Source organism: Pelobates fuscus, chromosome 4 (assembly GCF_036172605.1).
Source record: "Pelobates fuscus isolate aPelFus1 chromosome 4, aPelFus1.pri, whole genome shotgun sequence".
In the NCBI taxonomy this organism is placed as follows: domain Eukaryota; kingdom Metazoa; phylum Chordata; class Amphibia; order Anura; family Pelobatidae; genus Pelobates; species Pelobates fuscus.
Window position 1 is genome coordinate 220,938,086 of NC_086320.1, and position 20,797 is coordinate 220,958,882.

The window sequence follows — 20,797 nt, forward strand, 5'->3', positions numbered from 1 at the left end:
CATCGGTATGTTGTCCACATAGTGAGCATTTGCTATCTACATAATTTTGTACAGTCTAAATCTTTATTTTCTTCTACATGGACATAGACCCTGGTGTTCATCAGAAACACTTTCTTAGCTGCATATTGGGTGTTGGTATTTTAGATTATGATCATTCTTGAGCAATATTATAAAAATTTATATGCTGGCAATTTTAGGATACTTTTTTATCAAAATAATTATTTTAAATAGTATTTTTTTTTTTTTTTTTTTTTTAAATACTTTATTTTTGAAGTGCATGAAGGTATAACAAGAGGGCTCGTCACGCCCCAACAGCAGTGACAAGTATATAATCAGACATTCGTTAACAGTTGGTCAGCATGAGAAAAGATCAGCACAAAAATTTTTTTTTGGAACATGAACAGATTTAGCGGTCCTGTCTAAGCGATCTATGTATAACATGTTTGTAGGCAGGAATTTTACCAAAAATGCTTGAAAATTACTGAATTAAAAGGTTAGTAGAGTAATAGAATAATAACAATTCAAACAGGCGTATAGTTAAGCAGGTTAGGTTCACAGAGTGCTATGATGCTCAGTAAGTTATTTGGAGGCTATTGGAGCTGCACTATGCGCGCATGTTGTATCATGTTTTGTTTTTTAAGCTACCCAGATTTGAGACTAGTCGGTTAAGAGGTATAGGTGAAGCTTGTGTCTAAAGACAACATCGCTGTTCTATCTATTTAGCCCACTTTTGGCGTCCGAAAATAATCAATCTGTGTGGTGTAGGCTGAGATTAGTCGTTATAAATAAGTATGTTATGTATGTGCGGTATAGGCTAGGTTAACATTTTTGTCAAAAAAAAGGTTAATTAGCGTAAAGTCTAACAAAACAATTGATGCATGTCGTTAAATACAGGCTTTTGTGTTATGCCTACTGATTTACATATATGGCTTAAACTTCGCCATTGAATACAAAAGATTTGCTGGTATCACATTATGCCAGAGCTGTTAAGAAAAAAAAAAAAAAAAAAAATTAAAAAAAAAAAAAAAAAAATAATTTGAAAGCTTAATAAAACATGAACCTTATAGTGGGGCACATCATTACATCAGTAGTTTGCATTTTGTAGGTTAGATGAAAGCACAGAGCCCCTGAGGTACACTTAGATGATACCAGGTAGATTGATGCACGATTATAGTAAACTATGGGCTAGACATTGCTTTTCATGCTAAACTCGCTAAAAATGGGCGGCCTGGGGTAGAGCCTAACATTTATTAGGGTGAAGTTAGAATTGGCGGTATGCCGTGTAACATTCTGCCGTTTTATGGTAGTTGAACCGGCATATAGTAAACAGCTGAATCAAGGCAGTTAAGGCGTGTTATAAAAATCAGAGACCTACCAGGCGTGTTATTGCCCTTTCAACCGCTAGAAAAACACCAATTAAGAACAAATGAAAAACAGATGAGTTCGATTCCAAACATGCAGTCCCAGTGCCATGTGAGTCATAATGTATGATAAGTATGGGACACCTGTAGTCTGTCCGCCGCAGGCCCTCAGCCCACGCCAGTTCTCGAGGCCCGCCGTCCAGCAGCAAGCAGTTGCTCGGCAGTGTGTCGTGACCAGTAGTTCTGGAAGAGCAATAAGTCCAGTTGTAAGGGTCTCAGCGGTAGGGCTTCTCGTCCATCAGGATATGTTCTCTTCCCCCTGGGCCTAGAGAGGGACCTCCGTCCGCTTCTTCCGCGTGTGGTAGCGCCTTGCTTGGTAAAGGTGTTTAAAGCCGCTGAGGGAGATGCAGTACACGCTTGTCGGTAAGTCCCCTTCCGATTCTGTCGGGTGTGAGTATTGGCGCCTATTAACTGTGGCGTTATCGCTCTCCATGTGAGCCTCCGCTTTATGTTCCGCCTAAGGGCTGCTTTGGGGGTGCGAGGGAGAGTCCGGCCTATTTGACGCCGGGATGCCGGGCGGATCCATGCCGCCACTTCTTTAATCGCCACCTTGAAAGCTTGTCTTCGGGCATAAAGTCGAGTCCACAGGTTGGCATAGAGCTTGTCATAAAGCTCCTCCGTGTTCTCGGGCGGAAGGTGGAGCGTGCGGTTCATCACAGGCCGTGTCTTTCCCTCTTGTCTGGATGGCAGGGCTAAGGTGTGCTCATCCGCCATTTTGGAGGCCCCTACCCTCTTGCTGCTGGTGAGGGCCGCAAGCTTGTTCGGAGAGTGCCGGGTGCTGGGTTCTCCGACTGGCGGGGACCGGGATGTCCCCCACCGGTCCAAAGGGGGGGGGGGAGGTATCGTTTCCAGCTTACTCATGTATGAGTGCGTCTGGCGGGAAAGCGGCCGCCTTTCTCCGCCTCCTCCTTCAGTAGGCCTCAATTCGCTGATGCGGTGTCCGATTGACCCTGTATTCAGCATCTCCGGGTTCGGGTCAGCTGCCCCGGTCCAGTGAGCCCACTTACAGGAGGGTGAGCGCACTGTATCTCGATTTTTTTTATGTTTTTCAAGCTAATTTTCCAGGAGCTGTTGCTGAGCACGTCTGCTCTGCTCGCTGGTCAAGCCCCGCCCCCCTTTAAATAGTATTTTATACAAAAAAATATGGTTTACATGTATACTTGGTGGTGACAGTGTATATAAATAGACAAAATATGCATCACCACTTTCAATGGGAATTTGAGAAAAAAGTAAGATGTAGTGGAAATTGTTAGAAAAGATGCTTTGAATCAATCTTCATCATCATGATGAATCTGCTTATAAAGTTACACGCTGCACTGTTTAATATATAATTTAGAAATACAAATTGGACAGGATAGAGCCCTGTAGTTCATGACACAAATACCTGCAACAGATTCAGAACTTCTACACCTGGGTCCTCAGTAGGATCTTTCAATGTTTGCTTTCTTATAAAGAATACTTATTCAACTCTAGATCATATATTCTTTTAAATATGTATATAAACAAACTAAGAGTAAATACAATTTAAGGCATATAAAACCTAACTACAAAAACAGCTTTGCCTTAAAACTGTGGTACTGATTTACCCAAGCATATGGTGTTTTCAGAAGTGGATTTCGTTTCTTAGAGTTTGGTTATTTTGAATAAAAAGAAACAATTTACAGTTAACTAGTGACGTTACAGGTTGCTCACTTATCTCAAGGGGCTTTAACATTGAAAGCCAATTGTTTCTCATATCCCGAAGTTCAAAAAGTTCCTCACTTGCTTCAGACCTCTCTTTTTGTACCCCCAAATAAATCAATATGTATTGACACTCATGCAGCAAATTATAAAATTACCATCATTCCAACCACAATGATATTACATGATCTACTGTTAAATATGGCATACCTACTGACATGTGTGTTGTCAATAACTTTAAAAATCCCACCTCCACTCAATCAAGTTAAAAGGCACATAACACCAGGGACACAGGTTTATCTTGTGAACAGAACAAAAACGTTCTGTGCTAAAGTGGCTGAGGAGAAAATCCTAGAAGCTGGTCCATATAAAGGAGTTTAGATATTTTTCTAAATTAACTAGAAGCTTGTTATGAACACAAACATGACTTGTTAAAGCCTTCAACCTCCTGATCTATTTAAATAGTACTGTTGTGAGCATGAAAATAAACAAATTTAATGATCCCAACATTTATTCCAATAAAAAGGAAAATGTTTGCCAGCAACACCATAAAATAAAATATATTTAATTTAAAAAATAAAATCATCCAGTGATTAGTTTAAATTTCTGATTATCTCCTTTTAGCTCAGCTCCTCTCCTGGAAAAACCATTTCTGGTAGTCTGTGTCGGAACATGGTCGTAATACAGGTTCTGAGTTTCCATTTTCGGAGTTTCGCTCAGCTTGCACACACCTCTCTGTTAGTTGATGGAATAAACTACCATCCTGGAAAGCAATTTAAATATTGTAATTAGTTCACAAACCAAGTAGGTTGCATCTCTTACATTTTCTTAATGCTCTCTAGATCACAGTCTCAATGGGAACAAAATAGCACATTTGTAAGAGTAAAAAAAAAAAATCAAGACACGTGATTAATTATAAAAACAAAAATATATTCTGATGTCTGACTATCTTAAAGGACCACTATATTGCCAGGAAAACAAGCTCGTTTTCCTGGCACTATAGGGTCCTTATGTCCTCCCCACCCTCAGGACCCCCCTCCCGCTGGGCTGAAGGGTTAAAACCCTCGGCGCTGGTGACCTCTCCTCCCCCTGCCAACGTCAGATCCGAATGCGCATGCACGGCAAGAGCCGCGCGTGCATTCTAACTGCCCATAGGAAAGCATTACTCAATGCTTTCCTATGGACGTCTAGCGTCTTCTCACTGTGATTTTTACAGTGAGAATCGTGGAAGCTCCTCTAGCGGCTGTCAGTGAGACAGCCACTAGAGGCTGGGTTAACCTTTAGTGAAACATAGCAGTTTCTCTTTAACTGCTATATTTTCAGCTGTAGGGTTAAAACTAGAGGGACCTGGCACACAGACCACTTCATTGAGATGAAGTGGTCTGGGTGCCTATAGTGGTCCTTTAAGCAATTACTGGGAACAGGCTTGCATATAGTACAGGAGGCAGTGTGCTGTTCCTAAGTTTGTGTGTGTATGCAGGCTCTATGGTCTGGTTGTGTGTCTGGTGTGATGGCTGCATGCTGTGCATGTCTAGTGTGTACTGGTTGTGTGTGCGTGCAGGTTGTATGTGGTGTGTGCTGCATCTCCTACTCTCACAAACCCTTAAGCCAAATCAGACTTCAAAACGTGGAGCACATGCCTCAGACCACGACCTCGGTAATTCTGCTCCTTGCAGTTCCGGCACTCACTGAGTCACAGAGTACATGCTAGAGGCTGCAATGCGCTTGAACTCAGCAGAGAGCGCAATGCAGGGATTTGAAGTCTACTGAGGTCTGCAAGCACTAACAGTATTACGCTCACATGCCATGCCCCAGACACTGTCCTCTTTGTAGCAGTCCTATCGCCTGCCTGGCACCCAGAACTGCATGTACTGGGCATCAGACAATATAAATTACACATCCCTGACATCTATATTATACTCATATCTAGTAATGGGAAAGGCATTGCTAGGTTTGTCATTTTATTATGTTTTATTTTATGATGTTTGAGAAATTATGGAAATCTGCAACTTCCAAACATTACACCATTATACTGGTATTTTAATGTCTATCAGTGAACCTCTTGATATACTGTATAACAGCTCAACAATAAATAATAGGAGGGTGCCATGACTGAAAACATAGAGTAAGTACTTTGCAAACAACCATTTAACCTCCACATGTGTTAAACAACCTTTTCCATGACCATAAACGTAACCCCTATTAAAACCTAAACAAACTCTTTCATTATTCCCAAATGTAATCATTCTAAGGATGACCGCTTTAAACCTAAAAAAAAAAAAAAACAGAAAAAAAAAAAAGTCTTTAACTTAAAGGAACACTATAGTCACCTAAATTACTTTAGCTAAATAAAGCAGTGTTAGTGTATAGATCATTCCCTTGCAATTTCACTGCTCAATTCACTGTCATTTAGGAGTTAAATCACTTTGTTTCTGTTTATGCAGCCCTAGCCACACCTCCCCTGGCTATGATTGACAGAGCCTGCATGAAAAAAAACTGGTTTCACTTTCAAACAGATGTAATTTACCTTAAATAATTGTATATCAATCTCTAAATTGAACTTTAATCACATACAGGAGGCTCTTGCAGGGTCTAGCAAGCTATTAACATAGCAGGGGATAAGAAAATCTTAATTAAACAGAACTTGCAATAAAGAAAGCCTAAATAGGGCTCTCTTTACAGGAAGTTTTTTGGAAGGCTGGGTAAGTCACATGCAGGGAGGTGTGACTAGGGTTCATAAACAAAGGGATTTAACTCCTAAATGGCAGAGGATTGAGCAGTGAGGCTGCAGGGGCATGTTCTATACACCAAAACTGCTTCATTAAGCTAAAGTTGTTCACGTGACTATAGTGTCCCTTTAAGCCTAGTTTTAACTGTTCACGATAACATGATATTCATTTTAGATGTGGGGGAAAAAAATTGTACCTTTCTGAAAATAAACTCCTGATTTTCAGGAACTTTTTGACCATTTTCCCGACATAAATACATTGTTAGATGGTCTGTATTTGCATCTGCTGTGACACAGCCTTCAGGCTGTCGGGTGTTGTAGCGTATTTCATTATATGACGTGTATTCAAAGAACTGAAAAACAAGACAGTAAATGTTTATTTAAAATGTAAGAAAAGGCAGAGCCTAATATCATATATTATATATTGCTAGCCTGAAAATCATCTGAAATGAGAATATCACTGGAATTGTAGGATAATGCAATGATGGGAAAATAAAAAAACTTTGTTAATGACAAATACTAGCATCAAGGACTAATTAATATGATTAGCCAAAGAAGGAACGTAAACACATGAGATCTAGAGTAGGCAAGGTACATAAGAAGCTATGCCAAAACATTAGCATCATATTGACTATAGATTGCTGATCAATCTACCTAGGTAATATGTAGGTAATGGCAAGGTCAGCAATAAAATAAGGGTAACAAGTGGCAAAAAATACCACAAGGGAACAGACACTAAAATATACATAACTTGTTTCAGTAGATATTAGGATGCAATTATAGGTAGAAAGCTCTCTTGAGCACCTAACAAACCTGAGATATGATTTGTAGTATAAAGCAGGGCTTAGGATAATCAATATTATTGGTATTTATATAGCGCCAATTTATTCTGCAACAATTTACAATATTATAAAAAGGGGAGATTTAACAATAAATGAGACAATTGCAAACATGTGCAGCCACATTAAAATGAGACATGAGACATTACATTTGTAGCCACATTAAAATGTGTTAAATAATAAAAAAAAATGTGTATACATACATATTCGTATAAAGGAGGTTTTACACCTTCCTTATGCCCCCACTCATCATGCTGTGTGTAGAGGCATATCTACTAAACAGACTCATGAGAGACAAGACTTGCCTAGTTTTATTTGTTCGTCAGTTTTTTTGTATTTTAATAGTAACGTCGGTTTATTATGGTTTTTTTCCTGGACATTTGTGGGGCTGAAGAAAAGACTTATGGAGGTAAATTTACAGGTATTAGATGTATTACTATTATTAGAGTGAGATGGTAGAAATTAACTTTTTTTTGTTGCGGATGGGTGGCTAGGGAACCTGTATTCTGGTTGGGCCTTATTTTTGGGGGGAGTGGTGGAGAATGGTCCCTTATGTGCTTATTTTTTTTTAACTATTTGCTAGGCCCATTGGCAGCATTAGCAAATAGCTATGATTTTTAAAATCCGAGGCATAATTTTTTTCAATTTGTATTTTTTATTCGGTTTAGAATAACATATACATCTGTTCTATTATATTCGTTTAAGTATACAATGTGTACATAGTGCTGTCATAATGGGTATAGTATTGGCAACGGATCTAACAATATGGATCTATGGCCCTGTATTGGTCTTTCTTAGTTGTCTTCATGGTGAAGCTCGGTGGCTAAGTCCCGTGGACTATTGAGTCTTTGCGTCCTGTAGAGATTCTTCGTGCTCCTTCAGACTCAGTGTGGTCTCCGCTACTTGTTGAGTCTAGAGTTAGCAGCCTTGGAAAGTGGAGTCAGCCTCTTTACGGTGCTGCTGGGCGGTGCATTTTGCCGGATTTCGGCGGTCCTCTCCTGTTGTCTTTGATTCTTGGTAGGAGGTGATGACTTTTGCTGCGGCATGCGCTTCAGGCCGGCCTTTTGTAGGAAGGTCTCCAGGTCATCCTCTGAGGTGAGTTCGTATCTCTCTCCCCCCACTTCTGTGAGGAGGGATCCCTCTATGCCCCAGCGATACTTGATATTGGCGTCTCTTAGTGACCTGGCTATAGGTGCTAGTTGTCTTTTCACCACAAGTACGGAGAATGGTGTGTCTGGGTATATGGCTACCCTGTGGCCTTCGAGTAATATTGTTCCCATTTCTCTGGACTTGGACATTACGGCGGATCTCACGGAGATATCCCAGGCCAGCACAATGACATCTCTGGGTGCTGCGGTGGGCGCTGTAGCAGACTTCCTTACCCTAAACGCCGAGGTGATCAGAGGTAGATTATGTGTGTCAGTTATTCCCATGGCTGTCAGGAGGGAGTGAGTATAGGGTAGGAGCTGTATGTCACCGACCTCTTCTGGGATGCCTCCTTGGCGTAAGTTACGTCGCTTGTGTCTGACCTCCATCGTGGTAATTGTGCGTCTAATGTGTTTGACCTGTGAGGTAAGGTCTTGTATGTCTCAGGAGCCTTTTAATATCTCCTTTTGTGGCAGGTGCTTCGTCTTCCTCAGACTCTGTGGTGTAGGATCGAGGAGAGGGCATTGAGTCTTCCTCCTCCTGGGAGGTTTCAGATGCCTCGGGTGTGCCGCGGGCCTCCGGCGCCATCTTGGGTCTCTGTGAGGTCGCGGGCCTCTCAAAGGCCAGTCTGATGTCTGGCTGCTGGGGCTTGGTCGGACCTTGGAGTCTCTTATTTTTCTTCCCCATTCTCTCTGCTTCGGGGGTGTCTTTCTCTCTGGTTGGAGTTCCGCGATTTTGTGGTATTTTCGGTTGTTTTTCTCTGGGTCGGAACGGAGCTCCGTGAAAAGACGTCCGCTCAGGTTCGTCGTAGGCCACGCCCACCAAAACCCGAGGCATAATTTTAAGAATTCGGGCCTGAATTCTAGTAGCCCGGCAGCTTTAATTCTGCAGAAATTCAGAGCCTGCAATGCCAAATCTGGACATTGTTATATACTGTGAACAATGTCCAGATTTTAATAGTAAAACTCCAAATGGAGGGAGTGTGTAAAGATCAAAAGCACTTAGTGTGAACAATCAAAACAGCAGCTCAAACAAAACATTATTGTGGAAAAAACCCTCCCTCCCACACAGCATGTACAAGAAAATATGTAAAATGGTATAAGTCAAGGAACCTGTAGAAGTATATCTCAAACCCCAAAATAAAAGCTGAGTAATATATAGTGCAAATGGTAGCTATGTGCATACAAAACATACGTAGAAAGAAGTCAGACCACTCACATGTACCCAGGGCCGGTGTAAGCATTTTTGGCGCCTTAAGCGAAAACAAATTTGCCGCCCCATTTGCTTCACCCAATCATGCAGACTAACATACATGATGACTCAAGTAGACACACACTGACCATGCAAATTGACACACACAGACTGATATACACACGCTGAGCCATGCAGACACACATATAGACCCACTGACCCATGGAGGCACACACATCAACCCATGCAGACACACAATGACCCATACAGACAGACACACTGACCCATGCAGACTGACATACATAAGCATACTGACTGAAGCAGTCTAACACACATTCTCTGACATACCTTACCTTCATTGCTGTTCATTGCCTGTGCCTGGCTGCCCATCACGTCCTTTCTCTGCACATTTCCTGTTATGCTCCAGCCCACTTCTCCCCACGTACAAGGGAAGGGGCAGGAGTGAGGAATTAAAGCGCCCGCGCGCTGCTGCATTGCATGTCTGGGAGAGGGGGCCTGGCTGAGTGGTTTGTGGTGGATGCCGCCGGACCTGTGTCCTACCGGGCGCTAGTGAGCAACAATGTAAGTGATTCCAAATGCCCGGTAAAATGGCCGGCGGCATACTTAAAATAATATAATTTATAAGGAGGGGTGGCCGCAGCACAAACAGAGCGAGGGCCGGCGCCACCTCTTAAGCAGCGCCCTGGGCGGCCGCCTAGTTTACCTATAGGGAGCGCCGGCCCTGCATGTACCAAAGCCTATATGAATTGGCTCAGTAAATAGCGTTCCCATGCTTTAAGGGCAGCATCTCACAACTCCTGCGGTCTAATCAAAACACTCTCAGTGAAAAGAAGAGGCAACCAATGTGTAGTACTTTTATAAAACTCATGGAGGTATATTGCTCACCTTATTCAGAGCCTTAAAATCCTGGCTCTGCCCCTCCCCTGGGTGTCATGAGACACGAGTTTTCAGCTCCATGCGAAGCACATAACACTATTTTTAATACCACTGTCCGCACTAGACACGCAGCAAGCTGAACTACCACAACAAGGCAGCGCAGATTGGCATCAGCGGCACACCAAGCACACCTACAGTAACATGTACCCAGCCCACACACCACGAACTACATATACACATTACAGATAGGTAAGCAGGATACTTGATAAATAAATATAAAATTGCAGTTCAAACATAGGCCATGTCATTGATATATACTGTTTGTTTTACCACGCTTGTTCTAGCGATCATGGCTTGTCCAGCCGACTTGTTACACCTTGCAAATGAAAAATAAAGAATTTAAAAAAAAAAAAAATCCTGGCTCTGAGGGTAATAAGAACTTCAGAGCACTTTATAAAAATGTTTAACCAGTTTATTATTGTCCAGTCCGAATAGCCCTGTATTGCACTAAATGTCTTTTCCCCCATTCTGTATGGGGCCATTTGGACTTAGCCCTGAAGGGATTATGTACAAAAAGTGCTGTTCTGAAAATTGGTGCAAATAAGGAAAAGGGGTTGCCTTACCAATGAGATATGCCTGATTGTTTCCATGGTGACTACCCCAGCTTTAGGATTTTAAACCACTTCTCAGAACACTAAACATATGTACATAAGCAACAGTGTTTTGTTCTGTTTTTAATTGAGAGTACAGCTTTCCTATGGACTTGCTACCAGTTTAAATATGTAATTTGTTTAGTTTTGGTCCTATGTTGTATCATTTATACAATGTGATTTATATGTTATGTTCTGTATTATTTGCTCTCTCTATATATATGGATCACTGTCCTTTTTGAACCATCCCAATAAACTGAACCATGTAAATAAAGTCTTGTTAATGTATAGTTTATCAATCTGTTTATTCATAATACAAAACACTCTAATACATTTTAAATGCTTAATTTCAATATCATGTGGTTTAAGTGGGAGATGTCCTGACACAAAACATCTAACTATCCCATAATAATACTACATGGGCAAAGATAAAAAATTCCATACGATTCAAGTAAACTGGTTTGTTGACCATGAATAATACTGTTTTGAACTTATAAATTGACATTCAAGTCCTGTGCTCATATAAAGAGGAAATGTATTACCTGATTTTGACCCATTCCATGACAAGGATATAAAATGACCTTCTGTCCTGTGACATCATGTTCATTTGGAGGATTATAGTCAAAGCAGTAATTGATCATCCCTTTGTTCTTCAGCTGTAAAACAGGATTGTTAATATATTTTGTGGTGACAAACATGTTAAACATGTTTAAGGACACATGACACGTGTGACATGTCATGATTCCCTTTTATTCCAGAAGTTTGGTCCTTAAGGGGTTAATGCATAAAGAATACATATACTGTTGTTTAAAACTGCAGTATACTACTTATGTAGACCACCATTTCCTACTAAAATGTGGGGCAGTGCAACATGAAAGCAGTAAGTTAAAGATATAATTCCTGCAAACTAACTCAAAAAACATTTTATCGCTATCATTTTACATAAATATTATCAACACATGCTGCATTAGATTTCACTTTGGGTAACGGCTCCATGGGTCAGACAACTCAAATTACTTATTGAAAGAGGTGCAAATACCTGTAGTTCGAGCAACATGTGCAGCTATAACTACATTACTTGGACGTACACAGCAGCTATTGCGAGCCTTAGGGAACAGATCAGGCACAATTCAAGGATATCAACACTATTCTCAACTCTTTCATCCTTAAAAGGACCACTGTGTAATGCTTTCCTATGGATGGTCTGAATGCGAGCGCGCACATGCGCATTTGGAGCTGACGTCGGCAGGGGGAGGAGAGGTCACCAGCGCTGTGGGAGCCAGGCACTGGATTAAGGTAAGTGGTTGAAGGGGGGGGGGGGGAGGGGTACCTAATAACTCTATATTGCCATGTTTACACCGTTAGCTTGAACAATAATTCACTGGACATCTAACAGTTTTTAGCCCTATAAGGTGAAATGGATTTAGGAATATTATTTGCACCACTATAAATAATTTTTTAAATCAAATTTGTAAAAAATAGAAATAAAACAACAATAGATTGTTCCATCATTACATAATCGTGTCATCCAAGTTAATATGTTGAATAAAAACACAGTGGTTGTAAACAAACCGTAAATCCTGTAAGAATTTAACTTTCTGGTAACAAAAATGTATTTGTTTTAATTTCTTTTAACTTTATATTAATGTATTAAAAAAAATGAATATCAAACAACCTCAAAGATAATCATCGCTTTCTAAAATATTTTTTACTATTATTGGCATGTTCATTTTGACTTGCAATATTATATGACATATCAATGGATGTAAACATCAACATTTATATCCCCCTGTTTGATTGTAGTGCAACATTTTCTTTTGTTATTATTATTAAAAAATGTATTAAGAAAAATATTTGAAAAGAAGAAAAAAAAATGCATGGGAGATAGAAAGACTGATCTTTTAGTCAATACACAGTTTATTTTTTGTGTTTGCTTCCATGACTGTTTTATAAACACTTGTTATTCACTAGACCATGGGTCGTCAACCTGGTCCCTACCGCCCACTAGTGGGCTTTTTAGGATTTCAGGTGGGCGGTAGGGATTTCCAGGTTTTGACGACCTGACGACCGGGCGGACAGGCGGGCGCGTGCGAGCCGGCGGTACCCCTGCGACTGGGTACCGCCGTGACAATTTGCGGCCCCGGTCCACGCGGCAAACCGCCGGGGCCGCATATGGAGAGGTCCATCGGTGGCCCATGCTGTCAGGGCCACCCGATGGATGTGGATTGTGAGGGGGCCCGGTCGCGCTGTTAAAGCGCCCAGCGCTGACCGGGCCCCCTGTGATGACATCGCAGAGCTGGGAGGAAGTGACTGCACGTCACTCCTCCCAGCTAACACTGAGAGCCGCGCGGGAGGAAGACCAGGGAGTCAGAGTGGGAACTCTGACTCCCATCCACCTGAGCCACCACTGGACCCCAGGGAAAGTCACCCTCCTGAATCTAAAAGGTAGGAAACAGGAGGGTGACTTAAATATAATGTGTGTGTCTTTGTATGTATGTCTTGTGTGTCTTGTGTGACTGTCTGTATATATGTGTGTCTTGTGTGACTGTCTGTTGGTATGTGTGTCTTGTGTGTGTCTGTATGTGTCTTGTGTGTATGTGTGTCTGTCTGTGTTCCTGTATGTGTCGTGTGTGTCGTGTGTGTGTGTGTGTGTATGTAGGTGTGTGTGTGTGTCTGTATGTGGTGTATGTAGGTGTGTGTGTCTGTATGTGTTGTGTGTGTGTGTATCTATGTGTCTGTATCTATGTGTCTGTATTTGTGTGTGTGTATCTATGTGTCTGTATTTGTGTGTGTCTGTATGTGTCGTGTGTGTGTGTCTGTATGTGTCGTGTGTGTGTGTGTATGTATGTGTCGTGTGTGTGTGTGTGTATGTGTCGTGTGTGTGTGTGTGTATGTGTCGTGTGTGTGTCGTGTGTGTGTGTGTGTATGTATGTGTCGTGTATCTCTGTGTGTGTCTGTATGTGTGTCTGTACGTGTGTCTGTACGTTATAGTGGACTATATAGTAAGTGGGCTACCTAGCTCAGCCTTCCTACAGGGCATTGCTACAAGGAAGGTTAAAAAATAGAAAAAAGGGGGAAAAAAAGGTGGGGAGGGGAATTGAGGAGGGAGAGGAGATGAGCTGATGCACAAATGAGAAATCATATTATGCGCAAACAGAGAAGTCGTCTGAATATCACTGAAAGAGACCTTCGTTTGTTCCTTACAAAAATCGAACCAGATATCAAATATTTAGTCTCGCAGCATCAACCTCAAGGATCTCATTAATCACTAGTAAAGGTAATTTCAATTTACTTTATTGTTTTCTCATTAAACTTTATAAAGTTAAAAACCTTATAAACCTGCATTAAGTAGAAATAAAAAGATAAATGTACGTACATTTATTTTTTGTAAAACACCCTCCTTTCTAAAAATATTCCGCATTTGCGCGAAAACTGTTGGGCGGTAAGGAAATTTTTTCAACCAAAAAGATGCATTAGTGGGCGGTAGGTAAAAAAAGGTTGACTACCACTGCACTAGACAAATGCATCGAGAATAAGAAAAAAATCATTAAAAAAATATATTTAGTAATATTCATTACATAAAAATTGAAAGAAATGAAACTAATTAAATGTCTGTAAGACACAAAATGCATTTGCGTCATCGATCCAGTTCTTCCCCCAGTTCTCTTCCAGCCAAAGTTATGTTGAAATATTTTTCTTCTTGTGAGGTTCATTTTTTAATTTCCATTATTTCACGCAGCAGCAGAAGCTGCATATGCTATTTTACGGATCCATGATGACATTTTACAAGTTATCGAATCTCCAACTAGTTATGCCTTTTGTGTATTACTAAGGATCAATGTGAAGCCATATGTGAGTCTTTACATTTATAATTATGATCTAAGAAAGAAGGCTGTATAATAGTAATAAAAAAAATACATTTAAATGTATAGTACAGGCATCAAAACAACTATAGTTAATGAAGCACTGTTAAGAGTATATATCATGCCCCTGCTCAATTCTCTGACATATAGGAGTTAAATCACATTTGTTTCTGGGGGGGCGGAGCCTGATCACTGAAGCATGCGGACGCACTGACTTGAGGCTCCGAGCTACAAACGAAGAAATCAACGGAAAATACCTGATAATTGCACCTCCACGTCACAGAGGGGACCCCCTTGGACACCCCAAGCAATATGGGATGCAAAACCAAGAAGATGAACCCGGAGAAACCTACCTTGTGGCTGACGATCAGGAACATGTGAAGACAAGCACGCGGCGCTAGCAGGCCCAATATGGCGGCACTTCATGGCGGCTGCTCCAGCTTCCCTGACAAATTTTACAGAGACGCAGAGGACGAGTACATACTAGCTCCTGCTCCAGCGCCGCAGACGCAGCCAAACAAGGCAAGCCTGGACTCCGCACCGGTGACCACAGCGGTCTTGAAGACACTACTGGTGGAACTCCAGAAGAACATCCTAACAGATGTCACAGCACTCTGAAACAACCTACTGGGCCTGACAGGCCAAATACACACACTGGAGGACAAGTCCATAACAAACACTCGAGACATAGGCAAGCTCCAACAGGCCATACGCGACCTGCAGCAGCGGAAGCATGAGAACCGCTTTGCGGATCAAGAGGATGCCAGAAGGCGAAACAATCTAAAGGTTAGAGGGTGTCAGGATTACAAGTTGATCCAGCACGCAGTACTGTGTCACACCTAGGACTAAGGATAACCTTAGAATGGCCGGACATAACGTCTCCAATAATAGTCAAAATACTTGCCGAGGTCAGGGGCACAGAATCAGACACAAATATGAGGGAAAGCCAAAAGCCAAGGATACCAGATATCAGGGAAGTCAAAACAAAGCCAGAGTCAAATACCAGAAAATCAAGATCAGGAACGCACTCTCGGATAACCATAGGCATGAAACCACGACAGGGCAATGAGCAAAAGGAAAATTGGGTTTAAATACCCCTCCTGTGGATCCGATTGGCTGTAACCGACCTTTGACCCCAAAGGCAATTACCAGGTGTGCATGATTGCTGCTCAGCACAAATCCTCCTGTGGATTTGATTGACCATGACCGGCCTTTGAACCCAAAAGTACCAGGTTTTCATGTGCATGATTGCTGCTTGGTACAACTTTTACTGTCAAGACGGTAATGTTGCTCGGCACAACTTTTCCTGTCAGGACAGTAAATGCCATTAATCACATTTTTATGTGCAGATGAATACATGACAGAGGGGTGCCAGAGGCAATTCCAGGGGCTGAATTGCTGCACGTAAGCAGACGCTTATTAACGGTTTTACTACCACCCAAGCAGGCCAAAGCTATCAACCCCAACGACCTCTTCAGAGTCCCCAAACTTTCCAAAGTGCCAACCACGGCCTCCTGGGACATTATAGTCACCTTCCGCAACAGGCATGACAAAACTGCAGTAAAACTCCCCTCCAATTAGAAAGCATGGCGCTGACTTTCTTCAAAGACCTGTCGAGCGACACATTAGATTGGCAAAAGATCACTCAGACCACTCAACTCTCTGCTCCAACAGCAAAATGTCGGCTACCGCTTGCGACCCTCCCGCACGCTCACGGTCCAACATGGGTCGGACTCCCACCAGATCCGAGACCTCCGGGACACAATGGCTCTACTGCAGGCCTTGGGCCTACCCCAGGACACACAGCACTCCTACCCTCGCAACCACACACACACACACAGCACCCCTACCCCCTAACACACACAGCACCCCTACCTCCCCACAGCACAGCACCCCTACCTCCCCACACAGCACCCCTACCTCCCCACACAGCACAGCACCCCTACCTCCCCACACAGCACAGCACCCCTACCTCCCCACACAGTACCCCTACCTCCCCACACAGCACAGTACCCCTCACACACACACACACAAGGCACCCCTCAGACACACATACGGCACCCCACAGACACACACACGGCACCCCACACACACAAACACATACACTGCACCCATAAATGCAGTATGTGTGTGTGTCTTCAGCAGACAGTGTGTGTGTGTGTGTGTGTGTCTTCAGAAGACAGTGTGTGTGTGTGTGTGTGTCTCTTCAGCAGACAGTGTGTGTGTGTGTCTTCAGCAGTGTGTGTGTGTGTCTTCAGCAGTGTGTGTGTGTGTGTGTGTCTTCAGCAGACAGTGTGTGTGTGTGTGTGTCTTCAGCAGACAGTGTGTGTGTGTGTGTCTTCAGCAGACAGTGTGTGTGTGTCTTCAGCAGACAGTGTGTGTGTGTGTCTTCAGCAGACAGTGTGTGTGTGTGTCTTCAGCAGACAGTGTGTGTGTGTGTGTCTTCAGCAGACAGTGTGTTTGTGTGTCTTCAGCAGACAGTGTGTTTGTGTGTCTTCAGCAGACAGTGTGTTTGTGTGTCTTCAGCAGACAGTGTGTTTGTGTGTCTTCAGCAGACAGTGTGTTTGTGTGTCTTCAGCAGTCTGTGTGTGTGTATATATTACATTTGTTGGAGATACTAACAAATATAAGCTTATTTTTATCTATTTATATCATTATTTAAAATTTGTATCATTGAACTCTCTGTTGCGGTGTTGTTCTTTTAAAACAAAAGTTGTTAATTAGTTTGGACAACTGTAAGAGTTGTTTTTTCTAAACTTAAACCTCTGTATTCAGGTTTAATTGCCGTGTTGGCACTTTAAGGAAAAAAAGTTGGCATGTATTGCGGTTTGGGCACTCGGGCTCAAAAAGGTTCGCCATCACTGCTCTAGGGTAAGGTCTTACCTTCCTCCAGACAAATGGAACACTATTTTTATAAACAGGGGGTAAGTGCTGGATATTTAGTACTTGGCATACACGTCAATGCATGTGTAGGCCATCAACTTGCTTAATAGAATTCCCTCTATTCTACAGAAAGGAAACAGCTGTGAATAGTGGGTGTTATGGAACATCAAATAATTGTGAATTTTCTGCACCAGCTTACCATTTAAAATAAAATATCTCTTATTTAAAAAGACGACATTAGTTACTGAATTCTGCACTACTTTAATTATATTATGTCCACTGATCCACTGAGATTTATTCGTTGGGGATAACATAAACAATACCACACAGCACCCGTCTGTGTGCTGGAGAAAAGGGAAGTGTGGGAGTGGATGTACATAGGCAGCAACACATTTGGTTCAGACAAAATGATCCAAATCCTCTGTCACTGTGCTGAAACATTAGCTTAATTCTACTGAATTAGCCTAAATTGCACAGTGACAGGATTTGGATCATTTTGTCTGAATATCTTTTTGAAAAAAAAATATTTTAAAAGTTTATTCAAAAATTTTGCCATAATGTGTTTATTTTGGATAATACCTACAAGCCAGAAAACAAAATGTTTTGACTGTTATATCAGCATTATGGCTTACAGCTTACATCTTTAATCTTACCCTAATCCATTTATTAATATTATTTGGGAAATACATACTATCTTTAATAGGTCAAAAGGGACAATATAGCATTAGGAATACAAACATGCATTCCTAATGACTGACACACACATACACAAATGAAATGGATGATATGTGGACAAATTAAGTGTTAAATAATATCCAGCATAACTCCTGCATTTAGAAACATACTATTTTCTCAAGCTTAATGTTTGATTGCAAATTAGCTAAAGATAACTTAAAGAGTCTCTATAAACTATAGAATCCTCATGCCGAAGAAATATTAAGGGAGTTATAAATCCTTATATAGTTGAAAAGCTACAGACAACTTTATCTTTTCTTACAACTTACAAAATACAACTAAAATTGCTGAGAAACTATAACTTTAAAAAAAAAATTGTTAATACTCAGAAGGGAAAGTGATTCTGGTGAGAAATTATATTGTATTTTTGGATTTCAAAGGAGCAAAATTCTCCCCCAGATTTAAAGAGGAACGAGGATAGAAGAGTTTGAAGTGAATGACAATATGATGAACAAAAAAGCTGACGAAAACAGATCAATATCAAAAAGAAGAAAAAAAAAAAAAAAAGAGGAGAACCCTCTTAAAAGTAAAAGAAGACTATCTAAATTTTTTCCCTCTCCCAAATCAACGGACCCCAAACCTAGACTAATAATGGCGGAACAAAATATCTCCAATACTAAAGATAATGATATTAATGAACCTGAAAAACACAGTTCAAAAACTACAAGTCCAAAATCACCAGAAATACATTTCGCATCGCAAGATTATATTAAACCATGTTTAGACATTCAACTAAATCAAATTAAAGAAGAACTTACAATCCATATTGGCGATTTAAAACAGGAAATGACTAAAATGAACAAAAGAATTAAAGAAAGTTAACATAAAGTTGAATTACTCCAATTTTAAATGAACGAACAGAGAAATAGATATAACGATATGGAGGGAAAATGAATACACTAGAAGCTCAACTCACAGATGCAGAAGATAGAGCAAGACGAAAAAAACTGAAAATATGGGGTATTTCAGAAAAAGTGGATACAGAAAAAAAAATCTGACCCTATTTAATGAATCTTTTCAAGCCTATGCATTTTTTAATTTCTTAATATTTATACGCCATATGAGAGGGCCATTTCTTCAGTACTATAATGAGTAAATTGTTTGACAGAATTAAGGGTACATTCATACTACTTGTAGGTGATTTTAACTGTGTTACAGATGTGGAGAAAGATAAAGACAAAAGAATAGACCCAAAAATAAGAGGCTTAGCTAGATCTTTACAATAATCTATTAGGAATTTTACATTATAAGACATTTGGAGAACATTAAATCCCCATGGAAAGGAATTTACCTATTCTTCACAGACATCAATCTTTTTCTAGTTTGGATATGATCATATCCTTTGGTGATACAGTGAGTAAATGTAAAGGAATTAAAATCAATAGGGTGATCATATCAGATATATATGTATTTACAGTTGTGTATGTGTATGTGTACTTGTTCATTTATGCATATATATTTTAATTTTTCTTGCCCTGCATGGTAAAGCTAGTTGTTCCCAGCCCCACTCAACATTGATGGCTTGTTAACTTAAAGTGTTATTCTCCTATCTACTTATCTCTTAAGACTTTCTCTTTTATTTCTGCACCCCCCTTCCCTTATTTTTTTGGACATACTCAAATGTCGTCCTTCACCAATTCTCACCTCCACTGTGCATCTCCATTCCATAACTTTACTGCAGGTCTTTTTGACCCTATCATCTCTGTCTTCCACAGTCTGAGTTAAAAAGTTTCTTGTTGAAAACCAGAACAGTTCTCAGTTGAAAGCTTCTTTATATTTCGGTGGACTACAATTCTCCCACACTCCCAGACTCAACTACAAAGACGGCAGTGTAGGCATCCTTCTCTCCCCTCAATGTTCTTTTCAACATATCCTCCCTGCTACTGCCCTATCCTTTAATTTATTTGAAGTTCACACTATCCACAAATTTAAGCCCACACCTTTAAGAATTGCCATCGACCTCTCCCCTCAATCCCCCCCGGTCATCCTAGGCTATTCATTGAAAACTTTTCTTCCTGGCTACGCCACTTTCTCTCCTCTAGCACTCCTTCCCTCATACTTGGGGACTTTAACATGCCAATCAACAACCTCAACTGCCCTGATGCCTCCTGTCTGCTCTCTGTAACCTCATCCTTCGGCCTCACACAGTAGTCTATTTCATCAACTCATAAAGCAGGAAATACTCTTGACCTCATCTTCAACAATCTCTCCACTGTTCAATTTCCTTTATCTGACCACCATCTGCTGACCTTTGACATTAGCATACTCCATAACCAAATTTCACCACCCTCAACTCTCCAATCTCGCAGAAACTTTCACTGCCTTGATCTCCAGCATTTCTCCACCAAACCCTCCTTTTACCCATCTGAAATCTCACTTGCCCTAACTCTGCAATCTCATTTTACAACTACACTCACTCCTCTGAACTAGACATCATGGCACCTCCTACATTTAAACGTATCAAGTGTTCCCAATTACAACCCTGGCACACAGAGCTGACCCGATATCATCAAAAATGTTCAACAACTGCTGAACGCTGTTGGAGAAAGTCTCACTCTGAACCTTTACTTCCACCACTATAAATTTATGCTGCGCTCTGACACTTTGGCTCTTTCCTCTGCAAAAGTAAATTACTTTAATACCCTCATAACCACACTCTCCCGCGAACCCAAACAACTATTTAACACTTTTAATGCTCTCCTTCGCCCTGTTGCTCCTCCTCCTCCTACCACCCTGTCCGCCTCAAACTTTGCAACTCACTTCA

The 20,797-nt window shown here is 41.1% G+C and overlaps 1 protein-coding gene across 1 annotated transcript in view; it reads right to left on the reverse strand.

Moving 5' to 3' along the window:
* Positions 1-2,788: 2,788 nt before the first annotated feature.
* GALNT12 (polypeptide N-acetylgalactosaminyltransferase 12) overlaps positions 2,789-20,797 on the reverse strand; it is an 80,534-nt gene continuing 62,525 nt past the window's right edge. The window contains exons 8-10 of the mRNA XM_063451897.1: positions 11,095-11,208; positions 6,027-6,182; positions 2,789-3,864 (exon numbers count right to left, since the gene is read on the reverse strand). Coding sequence (XP_063307967.1) covers positions 3,727-3,864; positions 6,027-6,182; positions 11,095-11,208 — 408 coding nt within the window. The 3' untranslated portion in view covers positions 2,789-3,726. The remainder of the gene's footprint in view (positions 3,865-6,026; positions 6,183-11,094; positions 11,209-20,797) is intronic.